The 23,453-nt window shown below is 40.5% G+C and overlaps 1 protein-coding gene across 7 annotated transcripts in view; it reads left to right on the top strand.

The window, feature by feature from the left end:
- The window catches only part of LOC115628070 (synaptic vesicle glycoprotein 2C-like), a 124,728-nt gene that overhangs the window by 62,950 nt on the left and 38,325 nt on the right, over positions 1-23,453 (top strand). For all 7 annotated transcript variants that reach the window (XR_003995738.1, XM_030524040.1, XM_030524042.1 and 4 more), the window contains one exon: positions 4,901-5,000. Coding sequence is in view for 6 of the 7 variants with exons in the window: in XM_030524040.1 (XP_030379900.1) it covers positions 4,901-5,000 (100 nt within the window). In the remaining variant the exon portion in view is untranslated. The remainder of the gene's footprint in view (positions 1-4,900; positions 5,001-23,453) is intronic.

Genomic DNA, 23,453 nt, shown 5'->3' with positions numbered 1-23,453 from the left:
CTGTTTTCCGACCGCCAATTGGCCAATACTGCAACCGAATTGATGCCAGCAATGCACGAGGTCCAGAATGCAGGTTACGGACATGGTAGTGCATAATGACTGAACGCGTGACTGGATGACGCCTTGGAAGTATAATTGGATGGTGGGCTCCAAAGTCGAGCGCAGAGTTACTTAGATGGCCACCAACGCGCATCAATCCAGAGCTGTCGAGAAACAGAGATAAGGAAAGACAGGAGCCAGACGATTTCAACGTGTATCCGGCCTGCAAGGCCTTGTATTCGTCCCGAAGCGTAGACATTTGAATTGAGCGCATAAACAGCAGTGTTCCATGACGGATTCAGTCCACCGATAGCCCAGGAATTCGTACACGGTGCAGGAACTTGTATACATATGCAAACACGCGCTGCAGCTTTCCAAATGTGTTAACATATTTGCATTGCTGTGCAATGTCTTCGTACAGTGTGGTGCTTACAAGCACTTTAGAGCGCTGCTCAGGAAACGATGAGACGGAATTGCAAGACTCTGGCCAAGAAGATTTATCTTTCGTCAGAAATGCGGGACCACGTAGCCACAAGTTGGACTGGACTAATTCGCTGGGCAATGCTTCACGTGAAAGTATATCCGCAGGATTCAAATCGGTTGGAATATATCGCCATTCCATGCCAGAGGTCAACTCTTGAATAGTTGCGATGCGATTGGAAACGAAAATTTGAAACCTGGATGGCTCGCTGCGAATCCAAGATAGCGCTACTGCAGAATCAGACCAACAATAAAACTTGCAGTCGAATAACTCTATGCGAGATATTTCGTTTATGAGTTGTGCCAGCAAAACGGCTCCGCACAACTCTAGTCGGGGCACGGTCAACGATTTGAGTGGCGCCACACGAGATCTGGAACACAGCAGCTCCGCACGAGATTGGCCTTGCGTGGTCGAAATGATGTAGACGCAAGCTCCATAGGCATCTATGCTGGCATAACTAAAACCATGCACTTCAATGGAAACACCAGCAGAAAGTGAAAGCCTTGGAAATTTCAGCTGCTTTGTGCGCTCAAAATCTGCAATAAGATTATGCCAAAATGTTGTCAATGATGCTGAAAGGCATTCATCCCAATCAAGCTTTTCTCTCCAAAGCGCCTGCAGGAATATTTTAGCCTTTGCGATTACTGGTCCAATAAGGCCAAGCGGATCATAAAATCTGGCAATAGTCGACAAAACAGTGCGCTTGCAAATTCGGCCAGATGTCAATGTTGGCAGAAACGTGAAGATGAATAAGTCCGTTGCAGGATCCCACAACAGTCCTAGAGTTTTTGTGATGTCGCTGCCATCATCAAACTTAACTAGAGTTTCTTTGTCCTCTTCCGGAACTTGTTTGAGCACATCACGATTGCTGGAGCACCACTTCCTTAGCTTGAAATTAGCCTTGGCAAGTAGCCCTGTGGTTTGTCTCATAATTTCTATGACTTCGTTTGTAGAAGCACCACCAGTGATTAAATCATCAACATAAAAATCGCGACGCAAAATATCGGAGCCAATAGGAAATAGCTCATGCTCATCTTCAGCCAGCTGATGCATAGTGCGAACGGAGAGAAACGAGGCAGGCTTTGTACCGTAAGTGACGGTATCAAGACCGAAAACTTGAATAGGCTTTTGAGGCGAGTCACGCCATAGAATGCAGTGAAAATAGCTATCCGGATTTGATACTCGCACGCAGCGGTACATCTTGCAGATGTCTCCTGTTAAAGCGATAGGAAACGTGCGAAATCGAACAAGCGTGTTTGCGAGCTTTGACTGAATGGAAGGACCAGCCATTAGGATGTCGTTTAAAGAATGAGGATGTGGATGCGGAACCGACACACACGACTCTCAACTTTGTCGTTGTGCTGTCCTCCTTCAGAACGCAATGGTGCGGAAGGAAATACTTGCACAAGTTTAGCGAAACTGGCGATACAAGCGACATATGACCCAACTCTAAATACTCCTTAATAAATGCAGAGTACTGTATTTTGAGAAGTGGATTGCGTTTTAACTTTCGCTCTAAGTTTATAAACCGTCGATAGGCTTGCGTATAGGAATCGCCAAGCAGATCTGTGCTGAGCTTTACAGGCAGTCGGACGAAATACTCGCCAGTACGCAAGCGCCTGTAATTAGCCTTGAAATGCTCCTCGCAGTCGAACTCTTCTTTTGTAAGTTTTACAGCCGGATCGACACCACTTTCGAGTTCCCAAAAAGAACGAACCATCTGCTCGATTCGTGTATTAAAATCCTGTGTAGACGGAGACTTGGATGCAACCAAAGCAGATTTCTGACGCTGCGAGCCACCTCCAGTAACTATCCAGCCAAAACGAGTCTTTTGCAGAAGTGGCAGGCCATCAGCCAGTTTAATCTGACCTACGCACAACAACTCGTAGAATAAATTATCGGTAAGCATATAAATTTGCTGTGGCTTGAAGAACGCCGGATCAGCTAAGCGGACATTGCTTGGTATATTCCAATGAGATATGTCAACCGTGAAATTTGGTTGGTTTTCAGTAATGGAAGGAGCGACCAAAGCAGTAATATTTGCGGAATAGTCAGTGACCAATGATTGCACGCATAAGTGCACAGTGCAACCATCAGACTTGAAACTGACGTCACCAAGACCAGACAAGAGCACAACATCTGAGCTGAGATCCAGAATTGCAAGTTCTCATTCTGTGTCCTTTTCTAAGACAATTTATACACAGAGAGAGGCGTTTTGCTTCCTTTAAACGAAGTACAGGCGACAAATTACCAAAAAGTGGGCAACTGTATATTTCGTGTGCATTATTGTCACAAAACGGATAACCATTTGCGGATGGGTTAGTGGCGACAAAGGAGCGTTTGGTGTTAGTGTTTTTATTCTTTCCCACCTGATAATTCGACGAATATGATGCCATTGCATGCTCGATGTTTTCCAATTTTTGACACCTGCTATCCAAGAACGTCGCAAATTGCTCCCATGACGGTATGACGTTTAATGGGGCGGCTTCCTCCCACTTTGCCTGTGTCGCAGTATCCACCTTGCCCAAGATTGTCTGAACGACGATGCTGCCATCTTGCATATTGTCCAAGCTCAAAAGTGCACGCATATTTGCGTTGACTTTGTCGGACAACTCTCGCAGCTTGCTTGTAGTTTCAGCCTTTTTAATGCCCTAAATCTCGGATGTGTGCCTGGAAAAAAAGACGCTTATTGTTAAACCGGCCCTCCAAGCAGACCACCAGCTCAGCGAAGTTGCAGCGCAAACTGCTGCCAATCTCATCAAAGTCCAGCTCCTCTAATTTGTCATGCACCAAATTAAAAGAGGCCTGAATACTTTGCAGCATTTCCACACGTTTTCGCAGCTCACTTTCTGAAATATTGTCAATTTCACAATCATTTATTTTATTTTGAATAGAAAGCGCCCACGCATATAATGATTGCGCCTTGCGCTTATAAAACTCAACATTATTGTTTGTAGCCTGCACTGCATTGCCCACAGCTGTTGACGTCGAAGCTGTTGGCGCAGGCGTCGCTGCATCAGCTACGTCAGCAGCAGCTGATGCGACAGCTTGGTAAGCGCGCATTTGACCGTCGCTTTCAGACATTATGAACGCGAGAGAGAACGAGAACCGAAAATAGCAGAGATAAATGACGCGCGCGAATAACTGTTTTATCTGCTGATGTTTCGTTGCCCTCATAAACGTCGCTTCACACGGCTGCTTATTGGCGGTACAGTAGGCACTTTGAACTTATACTTTTGCACTTATGTATGTACTCGAATCTTTTTTGTGTACATGAACTCAATTAAGTCCACTTTTGTTTTTTAACGCGATTAAGCAAGGTTTTGTGGAATTATTAATCACGTCGGGGTCACCAAATATATAATCATAAGCTTTTTTATGATTCCAAATATGCGAAATTATGTTGGCGAAATAATTGCAAAATAAGCGAAAACGAAATTGTTCAATTTAAAAGAGGTTCACAAATGTTTATTTTGCATAGGTAGCGATCGCCGAGATTTACAAGGTTTATGCTGGTAGACGGAAAGCTAAGCTTCTCCGTACCAGATGCGATAACGAAAACGAACTTAACTTGCAGAGTTAGCGACAATAACTAGTACATATGTGGCGGCTGCGCAGCAGCCTATGGAAATTTATGGCAAGCAACAAAAGGAAACGTTAAGTGCTCAGCTTGCTATGCAAAGCAAGTGACAAGAAAAAGAGCACTTTGTATTGAGTTATTTACGTTACTTATTAACTATGATGTGCTGCCGGTTTTGGCTGTTTTTGGCCGGATGACCAAACAATACATTTTCGTTAGAATCGTGTCTCTTCGTGTTTATATGCGTGTATGTATGCTGCCCAAAGTGGAACCAAAGCAGCAACAACAACAGCTGCGGCACAGCATTCGCAGAAAACTAGTATACCGTTTTACCCTTTGGGTACAGGGTGAGTAAATAAGCGTTTATCCACTTCATTTGCTGAGGTTATTTTAAATCCGCTTTTTAAGGATAGAAATTTTTATAGTTCCGATAAAAAGGGAATTAGGGCTTCAAAAGTGATTTAATATTTGAATCAGAAAACCAAGAACCTAATAGTCAACACGTTTTTCTTAATTTTTGGACACTAATAATTCAAACAAATAATTCTCTTTTATTTATCTATCGTACTATATACATATGTATGCACATATAATCATACATAGTATTTATTGTACTGTATGCCCTCGAATAGTACCAAAGTATTTTGCTATTTGGGAAATGAACTCTTTAGAAACTTTAGAGAGTGTCGGAAGAGAAATATCAAATAGTAAATAAATATACGTATAATTATAAGCACAAATACTGTCTGTAAAATATGTACATAAGATATGTTCAGCTCTACATTTTATTATTTTTTCAGGAATCGCGTGGAGTGTAATTCCATTGCAAATAAATCTCCAATTTAGTGTTTTTACTTACCACAGTTGGAATCTCTTTGTTGCAATATGCGCAATACCCAGGTAATTAACTATTGGACGTTTTTATATATATGTATATATGTATTTGTATGAGTAGTAAAGTTCGTGTATGTTGTATTTGTACTATTTTGATTATTTGCAAGGTGTTTTCCAAAGTAAACAGGACTTTTTGAATCTAGAGGCCTCTGGTAGCGCTATCTATATGTCGACTGGTGCGTTAGAATCTGATATCTTTATCGATTGTCCAGTGAGAATTTCATGTCATTTCATCGATTGGAAGTGAAGTTATTGCGTTTTAAGTGTCAGTATATTTGTGTTATCGGTGCGCAAATGAGCTTCGAACAAAGAGCCAACATTAAATTTTGTTTTAAAATTGGTAAAACTTTTACCGAAACATTTCAATTGATGGAACAAGTTTATGGCGATGATTGCCTATCCCGTAGCAGAGTGCACGAGTGGATTGAACGTTTTCAAAGTGGTCGTGAGGACATAAATGACGATCAACATGTGGGCCAATCAAAATTCGTTATCATCGAAAATTACATCGAAACTGTGCGTGAATTCATCAAAAATCAGCCGAAATCATCATTGAAATTGATGGAAATGGAATTGAACATCTCCAAAACATCGATTTATCGCATATTGACCGAACATTTGGGCTTACGAAAGGTGTGTGCACGGTTTGTTCCGCACATATTAACTGACGACCAAAAATTGCTCGAAATCGATCGACGCTTGAGACCGATTATTTGACCAAAAATCACATATTAACCATTAACCACTCGACCTCTACCTTTTCGGAAAAATGCATTTGCCCATGAAAGGAAAGCGTTATGCAGACGTAGAGCCCATTCACAAGGCTTGCACCGGCCTACTGTAGCAGAAGGAGACTATTTTGAATAAAATAAATTGGTTTTGCCGAAAAAACCATTTGTTCAGTTTTTATACTCTGTACATAAAATGTACAAGAGTATATTAGGTTTGCGGGAGCTGAAAATGTAACAGGCAGAAGGAGGCGTGGCAGACCCCACAAAGTATATATTCTTGATCAGCATGACGAGACGAGTCGATCTAGCCCTGTCTGTCTGTCTATCTGTCTGTCCATATGAACACCTGGATCTCAGAGACTATAAGAGGTAGAGACACCAAATTTTGCACAAAGATGCGTTATGTTTTTTTTTCTCCCCTATGGGGGTGTTCCCGATTTTCCATTCATATAATGCCTATATCTAAGAGACTATAAAACCTACGGACACCAAATTTTAATCTCAGGTGCCTTATGAGAATACGCAGAAAATGTGTATTTTGGAATTTCCCTCCCTCCCCCCTCTCCCACGCAAATCGCGATTTCTCTAACTCCCTTAATTCTTGGAATTTCGAACTAAAATTTTGTAAATACGCCCAGTTAGTAATTATGTGTCCGTACGCCAAGCTTCATCATGATAGACTGATTTAACAAGAAGTTATAGCCATAAATATATTTGCTGCTACAGCGCTGCCCAAGCGCTGCTCGCGGCTGTTGTTGATGTTGCTGTTTGGTTGACTGCTAACATGTTTACACAGACACGAATAGACGCGCATAAACATACATACACTCACATAGACGCAATTGCTTTGTATATGTGCAATTATACCCCCTTTACGTGAGTCCGAATAACAAAAGAGGTAAAATCGATAAAATTTTTTTTTTTAATTTCTATAATTATTCTAAACATATGTACAGAGTATTTTAAAGTCGGGACACCCGACTTTAGCTTTTTTACTTGTTTTTTTTTAAAGTCCTGTTTACTTTGGAACACACCTTGTATTTACCCAAATGGTAAATGTACATACCCAGAAGGAGGCGTGAAAAACACGTAAAATTATATGTATATTTTAGAGATATTTAACCCAAATTTGGCTTAAACTTATATTTTGGCATCCCAAGAAGAAGCTTGTTCTTCGTTTTGAACAATTTTTATACTCTGTACATGAAATGTACAAGAGTATATTAGGTTTGCGGGAGCTGAAAAATGTAACAGGCAGAAGGAGGCGTGGCAGACCCCACAAAGTATATATATTCTTGATCAGCATGACGAGACGAGTCGATCTAGCCCTGTCTGTCTGTCTGTCCGTCTGTCCGTCTGTCCGTCCGTATGAACACCTGGATCTCAGAGACTATAAGAGATAGAGACACCAAATTTTGCACAAAGATGCCTTATGTGTGTATTCTATACGAGTTTGTTTTATTTTTTTGATTTTCCCCCCCACTTCCCCCCTATGGGGGTTTTCCCGATTTTCCATTCGTATAATCGCCTATATCTCGGAGACTATAAGACCTAGGAACACCAAATTTTAGTCCCAGATGCCTTATGTGAATACGCAGAAAATGTATATTTTGGAATTCCCCTCCCTCCCCCCTCTACCCCACAAATCGTAACTCCCGTAATTCTTGGAATTTCGAACTAAAATTTTGGAAATACCCCCAGTTAGTTATTATGTGTCCGTATGCCAAATTTCATTATGATAGACCGATTTAACAAGAAGTTATAGCCATAAATATATTTGCTGATGCAGCGCTGCTGCAGCGCTGCTCAAGCGCTGCCCGCGGCTGTTGTTGATGTTGCTGTTTGGTTGACTGCGAAAATGCTTACACAGACACGAATTGATGCGCATAGGCATACATACACTCACACAGACGCAATTGCTATGTAAATGTGCAATTATACACCCTTTACGTGAGTTCGAATACCGAGAGAGGTAAAATCGATCAAATTTTTTTTTTTTTTTTCTTAATTTTTTTTTATTTTCTATAATTATTGTAAACATATGTACAGAGTATTTCAAAGTCGGGACACCCGACTTTAGCTTTTTTACTTGTTAATATATCCATTATGCAATATCGACGATTTGCAGCAAAAAAAAAATGTTCTTAAAGCTCATGGCTTGTGTATTAATTTATAGGCCCATTTCAAGGTCCTTAAATATATTATTCAGGAATAGGAATAGATTTTGCATATAGCCGCTATAAGCCGACTTGATAGGAACACATATCTGAAATTAAAGACACTTAAAAAATAGGGGTGAAGTACTTTTGATATAGTACTTACAAGGAAAGTAAACTTAATTTTGATCAAAATATATATATTCTTCATCGGAACACATAACATCAAGTCCATGTTCATCGCCTTCTCCTTCATCATTCCATTCCTGATTCTCTTCCTCATCTTCCTCCTTAATCTCTTCGTCGCTCTGTTGATCAAATTTATCTGTTTAAAAATTCCGGCGTTTGCAAAAGCGCGATAACGTCTTCTGGTACGGGTTTTTTCTTATTTTTATACTCTGTGTAGTTATAGGCTTTTTTATAACTAACAATAGGCAAGAATTAATATTCAACGGTGCGAAATTGTTCGAATTAAAAATTCTATTTATTTATAAGTGCTTGGTTGCGATTCAAATAGTACAAGTTCGTTATTAAGAGACGAAAAACAAACTTATGTAAATGTTAATTGCCGAAATGCAATTCAATTTATTAAACAATTGCCGAAGTGCATTTGAAATGTAAAAATTGGTCTAGTAGACGGAAACTAGGGTTTGCCGTACCGACACAAGCGAGCAACGAACGATGCGATTTGACAGTTGATTAACAAGTAAAAGAAAGATTCGGCCGCTGCAGCAGTGCAGAACCTTAGGCAAAATTATAGCAAATTAAGAAAAATGCGTAAGGAAAAATAAGAATTTGAGCGACAAAGCAAACAATGAGTTAAGTTTACGTTAAATGGCTCAACTTGCTGCACAGAGCAAGATTACAAATTGAGTGATTTTATAATCGAATTAAACAAATGTATCTATGATGAATTGTTGCCTTTTGGCTGTGGCGACTGCATAACCAAACATACTCTGTACATAAAATGTACAAGAGTATATTAGGTTTGAGGGAGCTGAAAATGTAACAGGTAGAAGGAGGCGTGGCAGACCCCACAAAGTATATATATTCTTGATCAGCATGACGAGACGAGTCGATCTAGCCCTATTTGTCCGTCTGTCCGTATGAACACCTAGATCTCGAATTAATACAAAACATATTTATTGATTTTCATATTATGATATGTAGCACGATTTTATTTCATAAAAAAGGAACTCAAATATCATATCAAATATCATAACTATCATATTTAAATAAAAAGGAAAGTATTTCTTTTCGCTAATAGTTTGGTTGGATTCAAATGCAAATACATGCACCGAGATCATTACTCGGTTGCCATGATTCGCGAATTAGTACTGAGGCGAATATTTTGGTCATGCAGGTATGATTATAAATACGACGGTCGATCATTGCTTGCACGCAGGCAAAAAGTTTCGGCCGCAACCGCTCATCCTGAGTTTTTGCAGTTTTGAGTCGAACTGACTGGTTGGTGAGGGTTCGTTTAAAACCAAACATTGCTTGTTACTATACCCAAATGAAATAATCATACCGAGTAAGGGTAAATACTCGAGTATGAATGAAAATATAGTACTCTTTGCAGTTGTCTGGTCAACACTTTCAAAGCAACGTGAACCAACTTGCTATGTGGACTCTCCTAATATACAGGCAACACGAGTTAATGTTTATTTTTAGGATTTCGTCCCTCCGCTACAGCATTTCGTCAATCGTGTCCACATTTCAAAAGCTACGTGAAGTAAACCGTGCACACGTAGTTTTCATCTAAATATCTAATTTTGTGTTAAATTTCATGCAAGTCGATCAATTTCAAGAAAAGTTATTAAAGAAAAGTTATTAACGATACAAATTTTCGCCCAACAAACTGTAGCAGTGATTTCTTACTCTACTGATGCAATAGTATACACAAAGAGAATATTTTACCTTATCATTCACACGAAAATGAATGCTATATGTATGAAGACATAAGTGTTATGATAATAAATTCATATATTTTTTAATATAGCTATCCTGCACAATCTTTTGTGGATTACCTGTAAAAGGTTCAGGTAAGGGTTTTAAGCGGGACTCATTCTAATTTTTATGCGACCTCCTAGAAATTACCTGATCTAAAAAACTGAAAAATAACGGCCTGGTCATAAAAGGGCACGCAAAAAATAGGTCGACTAGCTGTCTAAGAAATTAGTTTCATTTAGTTGCATTTTGCATTAACTTCTGTGCGGTGAATATGGTGCGATTTTAAAATTTTAAATTTTAAATTTAAAACGGAAATACTTAATACTTTGGCTATACACAAGACAGCTGGCAACCCTGGGTTATCGCGATGGTAACGACCCGGTGACAGCATAGGGACACACTCGGTGAAAAACTCGGCAGAAGCAAGACGTCGGCTGTAGCTTACTATAAAGTCGTCTAACATTTTTAAGTTGATTTTTTCCGATAATTTGATAATTTGATATTTGATTAAACATTATTATAAACTCATCCTTACATTTGGGGGCTCAACCAGTCGAACCTAATCATGGCAAAATACGCGAGTTAAATATAAAGCTGGAAGTGGAGTGACAAAGTGGCAAAGTGTTGTATTCAAAGGCTATTTATTTGTAATTTCGAACATTAAAAGTTGTACAGTTGAAAGTTGTTACGTTGCAAACAGTTGTGAAATTACATTAAAGACGCCAAACGTTGTCTCAAGGCCAGAAAGAGTGCGTTGCGAAACTCCAGTATACAGATCGAATTTACTGTTATTCGCCGAATAGTCGCCATTGTTGTTCGTTGTGTTTGGGTGTGTGTGTTCTTGTAAATATGCCAAAAACGAAGCGGACACCGCGCAAAAAAGAAGTAGCTAGAGCAGAAGAGCAAGAAGTAGATAGCGGAGAAGAGCAAGAAGTAGTAAGAGGAGAAGAGCAAGAAGTAGATAGAAGAGAAGAGCAAGAAGTAAAAATAACAGAAAAACTAGAAGTAATAAGAGTAGAGGAGCAAGAAAGTGTGAAAGAGAGCGTAGCTGAGATGCCGCGCGAAGAAGTAGTGAGTACGCTACCAGTAGACAATAACAGTGGTGTCAGCATGCAATTGCAACTGCTAATTCAATTAATGGCATTAAAAATTGAAGTTGACGATCAAAGAGAAAAGCAGGTGAAAATTTCGGCCAACAATTTTGAGAAAATTGTGAATGATTTTGACGGCTGTTCAGTCCCAGTGCGAAAATGGTTCGAGATTTTTGAACGTAACGCCGAAGCATATGAGTTGAGGAGTTTGAGTGCAGCCGCAATAGTGCCGATATTCATCAATTGTTGTCCGAGCGTAAAAAGAAAAAATCAGAGTCGTTTCATGAGTACCTATTGCAAGATATACAGCTGCAAATACAAAGAAAGAGGTGGACAGTGTAAATAAGAAGGGATTTTGTTTTAATTGCGGATCAGCAGAACACAAAAGAAAAGACTGCATTTTTAAAACAAAATGTTTTAGCTGTAACGAAAATGGGCATATATCACGTGATTGTCCAAAGAACGCCAAAAAGGTGCATGTAGTTTCCGAGGCTAGGCGTCTGAAAACTATAAACATAAACGGCGTGGAATGCCTTATAGATACAGGAGCCGACGTATCTATTGTGAATGAATGTATGCTTAAAAAGCTGGGCAAAATTAAAGTGTTTAATATCACGTCATTGCTGCGCGGCTTGGGCAATGCAAACACAAAACCAGTGGGATATTTTGAGGCACATGTTGAAGTCGACGGTTTGCGCACTGAACACAAATTTTTGATTGTAGCCGATTGCAAGATGGAATACAATTCATTGTTGGATTTTGATTTCATAAAGAAATTCAGGTTGTCGATCGACTCCAAGGGATTTTGGTTTCATAGTCATGAGTCTGAACAGATGTCTACAGATGAGCATCCTATCGACGTATATACGTATATACGTATACGACGTATATTTTCCAAAAACTGATGAATGAAGACGTTATGCAGCTTTATATGGACGATATTGTTATATATGACGGCTCAGTTGAAGAATGCATGCACAAAACGAAAAGAGTATTGGAAACAGCAGCCATATACGATTTAAAAATAAAATGAAAGAAATGTGATTTTCTCCAGCAACGCATACATTTTCTTGGTCATTTGGTCGAAAATGAAAGGTTTGGCCTGGACCGGATAAAACAACAGCTGTCAGTCGTTTCGCAATTCCTAAAAATATTAAAGATGTACAGTCGTTTCTTGGTTTGACCGGGTTCTTCAGAAAGTTCATACCGCACTATGCTGATATAACGCGACCGCTCACGAACCTGCTGAGAAAAAAATGTTGAGTTCGATATTGGCGTTGCAGAAATAGAGGCAATTCAAAGTTTGAAGAACGTATTAACGAGTGAGCTGGTGAGCTGCACATATACTCAAGAGAAGGGCCGACTGAATTGCACACTGACGCGTCGTGCAAGGGATTTGGAGCAATGTTGATGCAGTGGTTTGACGGAAGGCTCCATCCCGTTCATTTTTCGAGCAAAAAAACATCGTTGCCTGAATCAAAGAAGCATAGCTATGCATTGGAGATTAAAGCAGCTTACCTGGCAATCAAAAAATTTCGTCACTATTTACTGGGAGTCCGATTTAAGTTGGTAACGGACTGTTCAGCGTTCAAGCACACTACAACCAAAGAAGAGATGCCAAGAGACGTGGAGCAGTGGATACTTTATATACAAGGCTTCGCCCCAGACATAGAACATCGCGCGGGAAAGAAAATGAGACACGTGGACCATCTCAGCCGCTATCCAGAAAGGGTCTACACAGTATCCACGGGAATCCACAGTATCTGAGAAAGGCGCAGCACGAAGACGAACACATCAAAACAATCATGCGATTACTTCAAAATGGGCCATACGAGAAATACAAAGTTAAGGCCGATAAACTGTTTAAATAAGTCGATGGGAATGAGGTTCTGGTTGTCCCAAAAATGATGGAGCGAGAAGTGATCGACAGCGCTCATTCAACTGGTCACTTTGCGGCTCGTAAAACCATACACACTATACAGCAGCAGTAATACATACCACACTTGGAAGGTAAAGTGTCTAAGTTTATATCTAATTGTATCTCTTATATCATACATAGCAAAAAGTTGGGAAAGCAAGAGGGCTTTCTGCATTGTATCGAAAAAGGTGAATTTCCGCTACATACAGTGCACATCGACCATCTGGGTCCCATGGATGCAAGATCAAAACAATATAAATTTATCCTGGCAATCGTGGATGCATTCAGCAAGTTTCCGGTTAAGTCAACTGGCCATGATGAAGTCCTCAAGAATCTGCTTGAGTAGTCAAACGTTTTTGGTTTTCCGAGGCGAATTGTGAGTGACAGAGGCGTTGCCTTCACGTCGAATGCGTTTGTGGATTTCGTTGGTGCCAATATGGTGGAGCATGTATGGTCGACTACAGGAGTGGCCAGAGGCAATGGGCAGATTGAAAGGGTGAATCGCTCCATTCTATCCATAATCGCAAAGCTGTCTACCGATGAACCAACGAAGTGGTTCAAATACGTGCCAGGCGTCTAGAGGGCCATCAATTCAAATATGCACGCTGCAACTCAATCATCTCCATTTGAATTGATGTTTGGGACGAAAATACATAAAAAAGCCGATGACCGTTTACTGGAGCTTTTAAATCAAGAACTCGTGCAGCGGTTTAATGAAGAACGTCAACAGTTGCGCGCAGAGGCAAAGCGCAATATCATGCAGGCGCAGAAACACTACAAAGCACATTATGATAAAAAACGTCGGCCTGAGCATGTTTACAGGCTAAGTGATCTTGTCGCCATAAAGAGAACACAATTTGTTGCAGGCCGGAAACTCGCTAGTGGTTTTCTGGGTCCGTATGTCATTACAAAAGTAAAACGCAGTGGGCGCTACTATGTAAAAAAGGCAGCAACGGTTGTCGAAGGACCGAGAGCTACGGCAACGAGCTGCGAAAATATCAAGTTGTGGAAATTCGTAGCGGAAAACGATGACCTGTTATCAACCGGGACGGATGAAGAAGATCAGGAGGGCCGAATGTAAGGTGGCTATACACAAGACAGCTGGCAACCCTGGGTTATCGCGATGGTAACGACCCGGTGGCACCATAGGGACACACTCGGTGAAAAACTCGGCAGAAGCAAGACGTCGGCTGTAGCTTACTATAAAGTCGTCTAACATTTTTAAGTTGATTTTTGTAACCCTCTCTATTAGCAGTTGTTCAATTCATTCGATTCATTATTATAACTCTAATTTGATATTTGATTAAACATTATTATAAACTCATCCTTACATATATGTAAGATGTTTATTATAAAAGGAATATTATATAGTATTATAAACCAATGTGGGATAAGTCAAATACAACTGATTTAAAGGAATATGAATTACAAACTACAACGTTGACACACTGCTACGGACGAAACAACTTCTCTTCACGACGTTCTCAGCTCGTCCTCTCTCTCACGACTCCACTGCTCTACTGTCTCTCTCTGTGCGGAAAAGGCAGGCTGGCAATACTCTTATGTGTTGCCACCTTACATTCGGCCCTCCTGATCTTCGTCATCTGACCCGGATGACAACAGCTCCTCGTTTTCGACGAAATACTTCCACAGCTTAATGTTATCGCAGCTAGTTGCTGTGATACCTGGTCCTTCGACGTTTGCGTCTGCTTTCTTCACATCGTAGCGGCCATTTCGCTTAACCTTTACAATTTCGTAAGGGCCCAGAAATTCGCTTGCTAATTTCCGGCCCGCCACAAATTGTGTCCGCTTGATAGCGACGAGATCGCCCAACTTGTAGCCTTTCTCGCTACAGCGCCTCTTGTCGTAGTTTCGCTTGTAGTCCTGCTGTGCCTGCTGTATGTTGCGCTTAGCCTCTGCACGCAACTCTTCTCGCTCCTTGTTAAACACTTCGATTAACTCTTGGTTTAAGAGCTCCAGCAATCGATCATCAGCTTTGTTATGCATCTTGGTTTCAAATAATAGTTCAAATGGCGACGGTTTTGTAGACATGTGTATGTGCGCGTTAATTGCCCTCTGCACACGGGGCACATACTTGAACCATCTTGCAGGTTCCTCATCTGACAGCTTCGCAATGATGGACAAAACGGAACGGTTCACCCTCTCGACTTGACCGTTGCCTCTCGCTACACCTGTTGTTGTCCAGACGTGCTCAACCATGTTTGCGTTTACAAACTCTTTAAACAGAATAGACGTGAAGGCGGCGCCCCTGTCGCTTATACGCCTCGGAAAACCAAAGATGCTCGCCCACTCCTTCAACTTTTTGATGACTTCTTCTTGGCCTGTTGACTTCGTAGGGAACAGACAGACAAATTTGGAAAACGAATCGACGACCGCCAGGATGAACTTATACTGCTTTGATGTTGCATCCATAGGGCCTAGATGGTCGATGTGCAGCGTCTCAAGTGGTACATCATCTTTCTCAATACAGTGCATGAGCCCTTCTCGTTTCGTTAGCTTTTTACTGTGAATAATACAACTTATGCAATTTGCAATAAACCTTGTTACCTTACCCTTAAAATGTGGGATAAAAAACTGCAGTTGAATATTATGCATAGTTTTGCACACCGCAAAGTGACCCGACCCGTGAGCGTTCTTAATTACCTCACGCTCCATCAGCTTTGGGACGACCAGCAATTCGCTACCGTTGACTTCTTTAAATAGCAGCCCGCCTTTCATCTTATAGTTCTCGTATGGCCCAATTTGTAACAGCTTGACGACTGCTTGTAGTTGCTCATCATTTTCTTGTGCTTTCCTTAGTTGTACCGACAAAAGTGTTGATACCATAAACACATTTTGTGGGTAACGGCTTAGATGATCGACGTGTCTCATTTTTTCGGCTACACGGTGCTCCATATCGATACAAAAGTCTTGTAAATACAAAACCCACTGCGCGACTTCTTTCGGCATATCCTGCTTGCTCGTGGTCTGCTTAAAAGCGATGCAATCCGTCACCAGCTTAAGCTGGACTCCCAGCAGATAATGGCGGAACTTTTTCAATGCCAAATATGCCACCTTAACCTCCAGGACGTAACTATGCTGCTCGATTCTGCCTGCGACGTTTTCTTGCTCCAATAGTAGATTGGATGGAGCTTTCCATCAAATGACTGCAGCAACACCTCTCCATAACCCTCTTTAGATGCATCTGTGTGTAACTCGGTGGGTGCTTCTCTGGCGTAAATATGCAAACCTGGTTCACTCGTAAGCATATACTTAAACTTTTGCATGGACTCTAATTCCGCAATTTTAAATTCCACATCTTTCCACAGGAGATTCGTAAGTGCACGCGCAACCTGCGCATAGCTCGGCATAAATTTCCGGAAAAATCCCGTAAGATCAAGGAACGACTGAACTCTTTTTTTATTTTTCGGCGTGGAAAACCGGCTGACAGCAGTAATCTTTTCGGTACCAGGCCAAACGCTACCATTCCCGACGGCATGGCCAAGGAAACATATACGTTGATAAAGGAATTTGCTTTTTTTCCACTTCATCTTTCAAAGCAGCGGCTTCCAATACTTTTCTCGTTTTCTGCAAACATTGTTCAGCTGAGGAAGCATAAACTATTATGTCGTCCATGTACAGTTGCATAATATCCTCATTTATCAGCTTCTGGAAGATATGGTTCACGAAACGTATACCAGCTAAATAGTTTCGGAACGCAAACGGCGCCTTGTTGAATTCAAATAATCCTTCTCTTGTAACGAACACCATTTTCAAGATCCATTATTGTGAAATACTTAGCTGCTTGTAGTTTCTCCAGTGCATCTTCAACCATGGGCACAGGAGAGCGATCCTGTAACACCATACTGTTCAACTTGCGGCATGCGATGCATACTCTAAGCGTCTGATCCTTCTTTTTGACTACGACGACTCTGCTTGCACCGTGTGATGACGATTTCCGAACAATGCCTTTCCCCAACCATTCTTCGATTTGGAACTTTACAGTTTCGGCTTCTTTGACAGACAGATGACTCGGCGAGTGGCAAAATGGCTTCAACACTCCATCGGGAATAATCTTCAGCTCAATTGGACATTGTAACTGAGCTGCAGGCGACTGACAACTGATCTTGATCAACTGATCGACGGATTTTTGAAACTGCGATGAGGCTGAAATGACACAAGACTCTTCAAAAACACTGTAAACATCTAGCGGATATTCATCTGTGGACTTCTGTTCGGCTTGCAACCGTTCAAAAGTATAGCCATTGCTATCAGCAGAGAACTTGAACTTTTTAAGAAAGTCGTGTCCTAACAGCGCGTTGCAATCCATCCTGTGACTTTGTACGACCAAAAACTATTGCTTTGTACACAACTGGTCTACTTCGACATTGGCAAGAAAGCATCTAACTGGCTTCGGCAACTCGCATTACCCAATACGCGCAACGTAGAATAACTTTTCAGCATCTCGATATCGTTTAAACATTTCAGTATACGTTCGTTCAAAATTGTTACATCCGATCCTGTATCAACTAGGCATGCAACACTACCCCCGTTGATAACAATTGTTTTTAAGCGACTTTTATCTGCAATAACTCGCACTTTCTCGACTTTTTTCTTGCAGTCCCGCGCTATATGTCCGCTTTCGCTGCAATTGAAGAACTTTGTATCCGCTGTACACTCTCTTCTTTTGTGGTCTGGTGAGCCACAATTAAAACAGAACTCTTTTCTTTTGTCACTATTGTATTGTTTACCAGTTGCAATAGTTGTATTTTTCTCGGTGCGTTTTTTCTCTTCCTCATGAACTAGTTCGTAAATTGCGTACTCCTCTTTGAGCGACTTATACGACTTATCGATACATGGCACATTTAAATTCATTCTTTATATTGAGGCCATTAACTATGTGGCGTAAAACGGATGCGTCTTCTACATCTCCTACACTTGCCAACTTTTTCATATGCAAAATGTCTTCATGAAAGGACTCAGACTTTTTCTTTTTTCGGTCACTCAACAGCTGGTGAATATCGGCGCTGTTCAAAGAACATTCAAACTCATCGATTAGCTTTTGTTTAAGCTCTTTAAAATCACTCACACACTCTGACTCCAAGAACAATCTGGCAGCTCCCGACATTTTTCCCCTCGCTTGTACATATTTTTGCTTGTCCGACAATTCGTAAGCATCAGCATTACGCTCAAATATTTCAAGCCATTTTACAGCTGGCACCGAATAACCGTCGAAATCGCTTAAAATTTTTTCAAAATTATCGGCCGTTATTTTGATTTGGTTTTCTTTGCGTTCATCCACTTCCACTTTTAATGCCAGCAACTGTATAAGCTGCTGCATTTGCGCTGTGACGTCACTGTTGCTCTTTATAGCTGTTTCGCTGACTTTCAGAGACATTGTTGCTATCTCCTTTTCTTCGTTTTCTTCTACCGTATCAATGGCGTCGATGTAACTGGTACTTATGTTCCCTTTATGCGGCGTTCGTCTGGTTTTCGTCATTCTCTTCTTCTGTAGGTGCAAAATTCCTTACGGTACTTTTGCGTGTGTATCTGTAGAAATTTCTAGACGCGATCACTTGGCCTTGTATACTGCGCTGCTTTTGGCTTGATTGGCTGAATTATTAAAATTGCTTACTTTAACAGCTGCACAACTTCACAACTTTTCGACTTTTAGCAATCTACAATAAATAACCCTGTACGCTCAACTTTTAGCCCGTACAACTTTTCACACAGTTTTTCTACCTCCACGATCGAGTCAAACTTCACTGTACATATCCGATTTTACTGCCACTGTTCTTTATTTTTTGCGCACATTGGACCGGTTGAGCCCCCAAATGTAAGATGTTTATTATAAAAGGAATATTATATAGTATTATAAACCAATGTGGGATAAGTCAAATACAACTGATTTAAAGGAATATTAATTACAAACTACAACGTTGACACACTGCTACGGACGAAACAACTTCTCTTCACGACGTTCTCAGCTCGACCTCTCTCTCACGACTCCACTGCTCTACTGTCTCTCTCCGTGCGGAAAAGGCAGGCTGGCAATACTCTTATGTGTTGCCACCTTACATATATATATAGTGACATATGCATCACACCCATACACCCACATATAAGTTCACATATGCCAACGGCACCACTCTTGCACCTTATGTATAATTTCAAATACGCCAGCGGCACGTACACATAAAATCATAGTACATAAAAGATTGTAAGTAGACTCCCGAGAATTTATAGCAATAACAATTTGGCTCCCACACTTCATGCTGTAAACAAATTTATGTTCTCACCAAATTGCCAGTGCGGCTCAAATTCGGGACGAGCAAGGTCCAATTTCCAACGCGGCTCAAATTCGGGACGAGCAAAAGTCCAAAGTCCAATTGAACAAAGGAATTCATTGTCAAGAGAAAAAGCTCTTGACCAAGAAAGCTCTAAACCGAGGTTTGCTAAGCGATCGCGAAACTTGGAGGAGTTGAGTCTTATATTTTCGTTCGAGCAATACGGATCGAGTCTTGCAAACTTATCGTTAAATTCACCTAAGTGTAATTCTCCATTAAGTCAATAAATGTCGTATTGAATATTAAATAAAACATTTTTTTTCAATCGATGTTACGTTGAATATTTAATTGGCGCAGCCGGTAGGATATATCTAAGGTGAACAAATAACCGCTACGTAAGGATTCTAACATTATCCTTGAACCGGTAACTAAATTCATTGTGAATGTTAATAGTGCTAATGCTCAGGCAGCATCTGTTCATTCTACGCAATTGAACAAATTGATTCACTGAAATATATCCGCTGAAGAACCCACGTGTGTAGTGCGTAAACGAAGACTTTAAAAAAGTTCGTGAGTGATATGATCAATTAAGAAAGGAATTCCAAACGACTGGATTCTTTCCGATCATCGCGCACAATTGAGTGTAGTATCACAACTAAATCGGACTTACTTCAATTTCGCGAAAAGTGTCACACAATCAACGATCATTAAAGGACAACTAAAGTCCCAGGTCAAAAACTCAACCACAATCAACGACCATTAAAGGACAATTAAAGTCCCAGGTCAAAGACTCAACCACAAATCAACCAAGTGAAACCAACAAAATCACAATCAAATAAAAATCATCAAAAATGGCAACGAGTGCAGAATCCACACCCGTTCTCACAGAGCTACATCTGAGTCAAGCCCTCGGACAGATTAGGCAGGTGCCTATGTTCAATGGAGCCACGGAGGAGTTCAGCGCTTTCATCAGAAGAATTGATTTCATTATGCGCCTCTACTTGACCGCAGACCCAAGACAGCGCAGCGTCTTGTTTGGAGCAGTTGAAATGCAAGTAACAGGAGATGCACAACGAGTATCTCAGTTGGCGGCACCGAATTCATGGCACGAGCTGAAGGCGGTCCTGATATCGGAATTTAAAACGCAAACCCCTTTTGAGGAGCTGCTCAGACGGCTCTACAACACACAATTTAGCGGCAACATCCGTAAGTTTGTGGAAGAATTAGAATATAAGTCATTTTTGATTACAAATAAGTTAACATTAGAAGATGATAGTAGAAACACAGCATTATATAAAAACGCCCTAAACAAAACTGTAAAAGATGTGATTACAAGAAAACTGCCAGATAGATTGTTCATGGTATTGGCAAGGTACGATATAAGTACGGTTTCAGGCTTGAAACAAGTGGCTCAGAGAGAGGGAATTTATGAAAATACCTTCTCCGATAGGAATAAAAACTACAATGGTCCGATAAATCAATCAAAACCCCAAAATTCAGGTTACCAAAGGCATAGCAATGATCGTGCGAATGGGGGAAATAATGATGGGAATCAAAATAAAAATTCCAATCAAACATATGCTCGTAGACATACAAACACTTACAATAATACTAGACCAATACACCAAACCGAGAATTATCAACAATTTCATCAAGAATTGCAACAAAAATTGCATCATGATAGAGTAAACAACCCTGTCAATCATCAGACGGCTCAGGTTCGGAGTGCACCCAATCCACCAGTCAAGAGGCAGCGTGAAAGCACTAGTGGTCAGTTTAAAATGGACACTTCAGAAAATTTTCATCAAGTAGCCTCGGAGCCAGATACAGGAACCCGTTCATCAGAATACTGATGAATAATAAAGAAATTAGGTGTGTAATAGATACAGGATCCTCAATCAATTTGTTGAAGGAGAATTTCTTCAACTTTCCGTCAAAAACTTGTCCGTTAGAAGTCCGTACTATTAATGGTACAATAGAGTTAAATGAAGCAGTGTTGTTCCACCCCAGTAAACTGTGTCCGACTAAACAGCAATTCTACATACACAATTTTTCCGATCGCTATGATATGCTAATAGGAAGAGAATTCCTTGAAGCGTGCCAGGCTAGCATCGATTATAAAACAGGGACAGTGACCCTAAACGACTATCCTTTCATGATTAGGTATAGTGACAATGACCAGCAAACAGACGAAGACAATTTTAAATGTCTCAACCCACCTCTAACAGGGGACATACCCTTTAATTTCTCAGTCCAAAACGAATTGAGAGAGTCCAACGAGTTCAGGCTGGATCACCTGAATCTCGAAGAAAAAGAAAAACTTAAAAAGGTCTTGGCAGAATTTCGCGATATCCAATATCGAGAAGGTGAAAATTTGACTTTCACGAGCACGATAAAGCATGTAATTCAGACAAAGCACGAAGACCCGGTCTATAAGAGACCATATAAGTACCCTCAAGCTTTTGACGAAGAGGTCAATAAGCAAATGAGAGAAATGCTGACTCAAGGCATTATTCGCAAATCTAAGTCCCCATATTGCTCACCTATTTGGATTGTGCCAAAGAAAAGTGATGCCTCGGGCAAACAGAAATGTCGTATAGTCATAGACTATAGAAATCTCAACGAAATAACCGTTGATAATAAATATCCCATTCCTATAATGGATGAGATATTGGATAAACTGGGAAAGAGCCAGTATTTTACAACAATTGATTTGGCCAAAGGCTTTCATCAGATCCAAATGGATCCAAGGTCAATGGCGAAGACCGCATTTTCCACCAAACATGGCCATTACGAATACACTCGTATGCCATTTGGACTTAAAAACGCACCCGCAACTTTCCAGCGTTGCATGAACAATTTATTGGAGGAACTGATATATAAGGATTGTTTGGTTTATTTGGATGATATAGTAGTCTACTCCACTTCAGTGGAGGAACATATTGTGTCTCTGAGAAAGGTTTTCGCAAAACTGCGAGAGGCCAATTTAAAACTTCAGCTTGACAAGTGTGAGTTCATGAGGAAGGAAACTGAATTTCTCGGTCACATTATAACAACTGAGGGTATAAGGCCAAACCCTAACAAGGTAAGGGCAATCGTTGAATTCCCTATTCCAAAAACAGCCAAGGAAATTAAGTCATTTCTTGGACTTTGTGGCTTTTATCGTAGGTTCATACCGGGCTTTGCTAAGGTTGTAAAACCCTTGACCTCTAAACTAAAAAAAGGAGCAACAATAGACATTGCAGAAGAAGACTATAATTCGGCTTTTGAGAAACTCAAGTTGCTCATAACGTCAGATCCAATATTGACCTATCCTGACTTCAGTAAACCGTTTTCACTCACGACGGACGCCAGCAACATTGCTATAGGTGCGGTTCTCTCTCAGTATTTTCGATCATACCTTTTCGGTAGGAAGTTCGAAATTTTGAGTGATCACAGACCGTTGGTCTGGTTAAACAATATAAAGGAACCCAACATGAAGTTACAAAGATGGAGAATCAGATTAAATGAGTTTGATTATCATATCAAGTACCTACCCGGTAAGGAAAATCATGTGGCAGACGCCCTGTCAAGAGTTAAGATAGAAGAAAACCTATTAGGAGAAGTGGCATTACCAACGCAAGCAACAGTGCATAGTGCCCAAGAAGACAACCAAACTCACATTTCAATCACGGAAATACCTTTAAATTATTACAATAAACAGGTAGAATTCGTGAGAGGCGACTCAAATGGAGTCCAGTTAATAAACTATTTCCACAAAACAAAACTTATAATCACATACACAGAAATGACTTTGGAACATGCTAAAGAATTAATCAAGGAATACTTGTGTACAAAAAAGAGCGTTATTTATTTTCCTAACGAAACCGACTTTCTGGTTTTCCAAAACGCTTATATAGAGATAATTGGCCCAGATAACCTCACTAAGGTCATGAAGACAAGCAAAAAATTGGTCGACATACAGACTTATTCGGATTTCAAAGAAATCATTGTCAGAACACACAGGAATCTTTTGCATCCAGGAATAGAAAAGCAGACGGCCCTCTTTAAAGAGAGTTATTACTACCCAGATTACCAAAAATTGATACAAAATATTATAAACGAATGCGAGATATGCAATATAGCAAAGACTGAACACAGAGATACAAGATTGCCCTTAGAGATAACCCCTGAAACTTTCAGTCCCCGAGACAAATACGTCATGGACTTTTATATGGTCGATAATAGACAGTTTCTGTCGTGTGTGGATGTTTATTCTAAATTCGCATCATTGATAGAAGTAAATGGTAGAGATTGGTTGGAGGCCAAGAGAGCAATCTTGAG

This window comes from Scaptodrosophila lebanonensis, unplaced genomic scaffold, assembly GCF_003285725.1.
Source record: "Scaptodrosophila lebanonensis strain 11010-0011.00,11010-0021.00 unplaced genomic scaffold, SlebRS2 tig00000101-arrow-pilon, whole genome shotgun sequence".
NCBI lineage: Eukaryota > Metazoa > Arthropoda > Insecta > Diptera > Drosophilidae > Scaptodrosophila > Scaptodrosophila lebanonensis.
This window is presented reverse-complemented; position numbering and strand designations above follow the sequence as displayed.